The 7,082-nt window shown below is 26.4% G+C and overlaps 1 protein-coding gene across 2 annotated transcripts in view; it reads right to left on the reverse strand.

Annotated features, from left to right (window-relative positions):
• Positions 1 to 7,040, reverse strand: part of LOC107456066 (electron transfer flavoprotein subunit alpha wal) — a 19,227-nt gene extending 12,187 nt beyond the window's left edge. The window contains exons 1-5 of one of the 2 annotated variants that reach the window (XM_016073828.3): positions 6,887 to 7,040; positions 5,189 to 5,344; positions 5,021 to 5,102; positions 2,474 to 2,556; positions 1,024 to 1,123 (exon numbers count right to left, since the gene is read on the reverse strand). In XM_016073828.3, the coding sequence (XP_015929314.2) occupies positions 1,024 to 1,123; positions 2,474 to 2,556; positions 5,021 to 5,102; positions 5,189 to 5,344; positions 6,887 to 6,919 (454 nt within the window). In that variant the 5' untranslated portion in view covers positions 6,920 to 7,040. The remainder of the gene's footprint in view (positions 1 to 1,023; positions 1,124 to 2,473; positions 2,557 to 5,020; positions 5,103 to 5,188; positions 5,345 to 6,886) is intronic. The other variant, XM_043039046.2, reaches the window with a different exon arrangement.
• Positions 7,041 to 7,082: the final 42 nt, after the last annotated feature.

Consider the following 7,082-nt stretch of genomic DNA (forward strand, 5'->3'; position numbering starts at 1 on the left):
GCAACTTTTAAATCAGGTAAATACGAAAATCGATGATTGATATTAAAATCGCGTGAATAAAAATCGAGATATTTGCAGAGTCTGGACTTGGGATTTCTAAAAGGCTTGTTTGTATTGTTTTTGTTTAGACATAATAAATAAAAATTGACAAGATTAATTGAATGAGCAAATAAATATTTTCACTGCAAACCCAACTCTATTTTTTTTTTTCGTTTGCTTTCACGCTAGAAAACAGGAAGCAGCGACGTCTGAATTACGAAAATATCCGGCTGTCCGGCGGACGGATAAAAATGCGGAAAATCTTATTTTCTGAGCGTAAAATCGGAGAAAATAACTAAAAATGCTGAAGGGTTAGCAACTAGGACGTAGTTTGAATTTTCTGTTTATCTTTGAAAATCGTAAATAAATATAATTATTTTGTTTCAACGTCTGAATTTTCAGAAAAAGTGGGATATTAATTTTTTAAAAAAAAAGGAACTTTTAGAGAATCAGAGTTTTCGATAAAAAAAAAGGGTTGAAATTCGAGAGAAAAGAGCGAAAATGGCAGAAATCCGCCATAAAGCGGAAAAATCTAATCCCTGCAGGTCAACCAGTTTTATCCCAAGAAAATGACTTTTAGAGAAACTTCAGAAAAAATTTTTCGCGGAAATTAACGGAAAAAACAAAAAAAATCTGAAAAAAAAAAAACGGAAATCCGCGAATCTCACATCCCTGGTTACTATAAAAGTATCAAATACAATGATATAATATTTGATTCCAACAGCTTAACTTTAAGAAATATTGAATAAAGAAGGTTTTTCAGTAAAATATACCTGACATTCTTATCTAGCAGTTATAACTAAATATACTTTTTTAAAAATAAAATCTGATGCATTCAGGTGTATATTTTATACATATTCATGGAAAAAACGAGTAATTTATATATTGCTAGATATTATAAACTTTAATCATTATTATAAGCCTGTAAAAAAGTTCAACATTTATTGAATTAATTAGTAGAAATAGCAATTGAAATTTATTTACCAGCATATATGGTTCGAATAAAAGTATCGGCGTCTTTAATAGCAATTACATCAGAAATAGGAGAGACATCCAACTTTGCTGCTATTCGGGGTATTAAGTTCTAAAATATTCAAAACAAAATATTTTAAAAGTTAAACAATGAGAGTAAAATTATGAATACATGGTTACAGACATAGATTACCCTATAAATATAATCGAAATTCTGGGTTATGATTTCATCCAACCCGAAAATCCAGGATGGGCTTTTTCATAAGTGCATTGAACAAATCAACTCTAGATATTAAGTTCATAATAAAATAAAATACAAACTACACACATTGAAAAATTTATATTTCCATTACTTCTATATTCTGTGCTTCAAATTTTTTAAAAACACATATTAGAAATTGAAAATAATGTATAAAGGTATTCTTACAAAAATTTTAGATACTAATTCACATTACAATTGAAAGTAATGTTATAACAAGATAATATTTTTAGAATCACAATTCAATGAAATAGCAAAAATATTCATAAAAATATACTATTTTAAATACTATTTCCTCGATCTTTGAGTCTTATTACATACAGTTTTAAATTATACTTTTAAACTATAGCACCTTCTAATTGCTGAAATTCTTCCTTTTTAAAAAGAAGTATTTCAGCAATTACATCAGATCTATATCAAATACATCAGATCTAGAATTCTAAAATTTAGAATTCTAGATCTGATGTATTCCTAGTTGTTGAAATTCTAGAAGATCTCTTTCACTGCACATAACATAGGACACAATAACACAATTGGAAAAGTAATGCAATATTTAATTGCATAAATACATTTTCCTGATAAAAATAAAAATAAATAATTTATATCTTCACTGAACCATTTAGTGGTTTTTCATAATTCTAAAACAGAATAGGTAAATCCTACAAAGATAATTGAGCCCTACTATTGTCAGTAAAAATATTATTACTAATTCATCAATGTAAATTACATTGATAATAAAACATGTTAATAATTCTATTAATCAAATTAATGGTATTTATTAATGCAGTAAGATTTAATAAAAAACTATAAAGAATTAAAAAAAAAATGATGAAAAACTTAGTTAAGTTTGGAAAAAACCCACTCAAATCGTGAAAAAAGTGTTTTTACAACCCTGTAAAGATCTATATTAGTATCTGTTAAAACTTAACTAGTTCCCAACTCTCACAAAGAAACTATTAAAGACTAGGAAAACTGGAAAAAAAAATTCTTTACAGCCATGAAGCAGCAAAGCTAACAGCTGTAACTATCCTGGCCATTGATAACAGCAAAGACTTGTTGTATACTTTTTTTCACAATAGCAATATCCATAAAAGTGACAAAATCAACATTGATTACAAAATCAAAAATTCATTTTAATCAACCAAAATCATAAAAATATATTTGAAATGTTTTGTCTGTTTAAAAATATAACTGGATCATTACCTTTCCAAAAGCTGAGGCTCCAGCCACAATGTGAGAAAAACTGAATTGTTTTTGAGTAGCTAAAACTAATGGTGTAAGACTTTCTGAAAAAAATTATAAGCAAGTTAGTCAATAACATGCATATTATAAATTCAGAATTAAAAATAAAAATAAGCAAAATTACAAAAACTTAGCTATAACATTTTAAAATATTTATTTTGTATCTAAGGAGATAAATGTTAATTCAATTGCAAAAGGAACAGTTTAGGTTATCTTGTTTTATTTGGTGCAACTTTCAATAGTATTAACGCAGAAAAATCAGAAATTTATATGCACAATACACAAAAATAGATTAGTTTTTTTAGAAATAAAAATTACTTCATACATAATTTAACTTATAAAATGATAGAGAAAGCTTTAAATCTATATTTACATAGCTGCCAACATGGATAGGAAAAAAATCCAGTAGATTTTACAAAATAATATAAATTTCAATATTAATGTTGCAAAATATACTAAATATTTTGATCATAGGGAATTTCAGGGATTTTTATAGTCATCAAAATAGAAAAACTGCAATATTTTCTAGTTATGATTTCACATTGAATGATCTTGAAATGTTATGTATTATGTTTGCTGATTATTTTGAATAGTAATAGGCATTTAATTCATCAAAGATAGTTAACTGAATTTTATAAATTAGGCTCAATTCATTATGTATTTAGTGACACTTATTTAAATATTCAAGCAAGCAATAATTTGCACAAAAATTCTACTCCAATAGGGATTTTTTAAAGTAAACTTAGTCAATTATAGGGAATTTTCGAAAATGTACAAAAACTGGGAGAAATTTTAATTAAACCAGTAGACCAGGAGAAACTGGCTAAATCCAGCAGTCTACTGGAAAATCCAGTAGAGTTCACAGCCATGCATTTATAACCTTAAGAAAACCTTATAATAAATCAGAAAATTTTTCTATCAAACTTTACCTTTATGAGCATTATTAATAACATGTAAATTAATTATAAGAAAATTTAGATAAATATTGAACGTGTTGAAAATTAAAAATAAAGAACTAAAGCATTATAATAAACAAAACTCAAATTTAATTAACTTAATTTTATGCAAATATTACATTCACAATACATTAATATAACTTTCCTAATTTAGATACACATTTCAGACACCTATATTATTTCGTGAATTTAATTATGAGGAAAAATAAATAGCTTTTAAACTAAACACGGAACTTTGAAGAACAATTCTAACAAATAAGAATATTATATCTTCATATAGCATTTAAAACTTTGATTTAATTTCCAATAATGATTTAACTCCAGTACTAATAATTAAAAATAATTAAATGTACTAATAATTAAATGATTTAACTCTAGTACAGTACAGAACCCGTTATCTGGAAATCAGAAAACTGGAAAACCAAAAAACCGGAACAAAATTCGATAAATTTTCCAGCAATTTAAACAAAATTTTTTTTTTGTCCTCATCAGATTTTAGGATTTTTCTTTCTTTTTTGAAAGATGTTTACCTTACCATCATTTTGGAAATAATCATTAGTGTATTACTTCATCGTTTTTTCCTCTTTTTAAGATTATTTCCAAAAAAAATTTTTTTAGTTGGGTTTAACAATAAAAAAATTGGCTTTTTGTAGTGATTCAGAAAACCGGAAAAATCAGTTATCCGGAATAGCGATGGTCCCGATCGTTCCGGATTATCGGTTCCCTACTGTACTAATAATTAAAAACAACTTGTTCTTAAGAAAATTCAAAAGCATGGGTACATTTTTACCAGTCTTTGAAACGGATTTTCCGCTATTTAATTTACATATTTCTTATGCTAATGATAATGTGTAATTATTTTGAAATGTCACTTCTGCAGTTATAAAAATAAATTACCTGAATATAATTTAATTTTAAAAAAGAGAAATGAGAATAGCAATGTCTAATTTATTACAGTTCATTCAGAAAGCATGCTTTAAAAAATCTTTTTTTGATTGGCTATATTAATCATTCAGATTCAGAAAATCTAAACGGTAATTAAAATAACTTGTACAGTACAGAACCCATTATCCGGAATTCAGAAAACCGGAAAACCAAAAAACCGGAACGAAATTCAATAAATTTTCTCGCCAGTTTTTTAAAAAAAAAATTTTTTTTCCTCATAAAATTTTAGGATTTTTCTTTCTTTTTTGAAAGATGTTTACCTTAAAATCATTTTGGAAATAATCATCAGTGTATTACTTCATCGTTTTTTCTTCTTTTGAAGATTATTACCAAAAATTGTTATTATTTTTTTTCCAGTTGGGTTTAACAATAAAAAAACAGCTTTTTGTAGCGATTAAGAAAACCGTAAAAATCAGTTATCCGGAATAGCGATGGTCCTGATCGTTCCGGATAATCGGTTCCCTACTGTATTAAACTTGAACTTAAGGACTGAAATTCCAGCATAAAAATAAACGAAAATACTTAGACAAAAACTTACATTTTAAAACAAAAATTGCTAAAATACTAATCAATACATAGAAAGAAAATAGACTTTAATCATGCTTACCTGGCAATAAACCCTTGAAAGCTTCATTTTCTGCCATGAGAACTTTTGTAACTCCACTTGCTTTAGAAACTTCACTAACAACCTATAAACAATATTTAAACATTCATTGCATTTCAATATGTCAAATATAATTTGATAGTTAAAAGTCGAAAATTTCAATCAACTTACTGAAGATGTTTGAGCTCCAGCTACCAAAACAGTGACTTCATTTCCTAATTGTTTTGCTGCTGTAATTGCATTAAAAGTGATAGGAATAACCTTCCCATCATTATGTTCTGCTATTACAAGTGTACTCTTAAAACGACGAAGAATTGAAAAACTAGCCTGAAAAGGAGAGAGAAAAAAGGAACACTTAATAAAAATAGAATTTTTGAGGCACTCATTTCAAGTATGTTATGCTATATTAGTACATGTTCGCACCAACAACAATTGCCAAGTTGACAAAGGGATTTCAGACTTTCAAAAATTAAAAAAGTAAAGATGTAGAGTCTTGCATGACATGACTTCGAGTTACACCCTTCAAAGTCTCTTTCTGTGATGTTTTTTTTTAGGTACCTAATGCTTGGAAGATGCCAAAACTTGATGATTATTTTGGCACAAATACTAATATGCACATCTTCCTGTAATATGCACTTTATAGGCAGATACTTTGTAGAAAGTCACACAATATTTTAAATATTTGCATATTTTTAAAATTTCTTGTTTTATCTATCAATAGATGGAATAATCATGAATATGCACATTAATACATATATAAATAGGTAGAAAATTATGTTTTAAATATGAACCAAAAATTCAAAAAAGTCTTTGATCTTAAGGACTTATAGTTTTTATAGTCTAGCACAGGGATGACAAATCAATGGGATGTGTGCCATTTATGGCACGCAACACACTATTCTGGGGACGCTGATTATAAAGTTTGTTATGAAGCATATGAACAATTAAATTAAAATTCACAAAAAGCAAACAAAAAAATAAACGATCATTAACAAAATAAATTAACGCCACAAAAACAATTAATAACCATAAAAAACAAGCTAATAATAATTAACAAGCAAAAAAAAAAAAAAAAAAAAAAANAAACTAACATCTTACAATCTAATATAAGTTATTGGTCATCTAATCTGCAACAACAGAAGTCACACTGATGTTACTTTAAGATGAATTACGTGTATAACTGAGACATTGCAAAATGTTTGTTTTTTTTCAATGTAAATAAAGTGTTTTAAGTTGATAGTATATAGTATTATTATTTTCCCAATAATCACGCTGTCAAATAATTAAAAAAATTATTTGACAGCACTGGTCAAGCAGATAATCACTGCAACCAAATAATAATGAAAAAAAAACCACTTGCTAAGTTTAGGGAAATTTTTTTACAATTGGCAGATACTAAATTCATGCCATAATTAAAAGACAGTAAACTCAGAACATTTTACGTCTTTTAACATTAATTCTGAAAGGGAGGAAAAATTTTAATTTTAAAAATTTAATAATAAACTGACTGATTTGATAAAAATCCTCATCCTGTCTTTACAGACAAATTCACTTATTTTGCAAATTTAGCATTAAAACCTAGACTTGATATTAAAAATTGTCAACAAGAACTAAAGGCTAATAATGAATGTTTATATAACAAGTTTACATAACTCTTTGCAGAATGTTTATATATTTAGTATCATAACAAACTAATTTTTAATTAATTAGTGCAAATAAATTTCTGCAATTAACAATTTATTTTAAACAAAATTTAATACTGATATCAATATCTTATTAATGAAATCATTAAAAAATTGCGATTAAGCAATTGCGGAAGAAATTTGACAACAGATAAGAAGAATGGGAAATAACTTGAAATTAACCTACTTTATTAAGTTGAGATCTACTAACTGATAACATATTGAAAATATTAAAATTAAATAGTCTTTCACTAAATATTTAAATATATATGAAAGAAAAATATTTGTCAACAACTTGACTGACGAGAAGAGAGCAATGACGAAAGACTGATTTTCAACTGATTCTTTAAATTTGAACGAATCACCTTAAAACTGTTCTTTCT

Source organism: Parasteatoda tepidariorum, chromosome 3 (assembly GCF_043381705.1).
Source record: "Parasteatoda tepidariorum isolate YZ-2023 chromosome 3, CAS_Ptep_4.0, whole genome shotgun sequence".
Classification (NCBI taxonomy): Eukaryota; Metazoa; Arthropoda; class Arachnida; order Araneae; family Theridiidae; genus Parasteatoda; species Parasteatoda tepidariorum.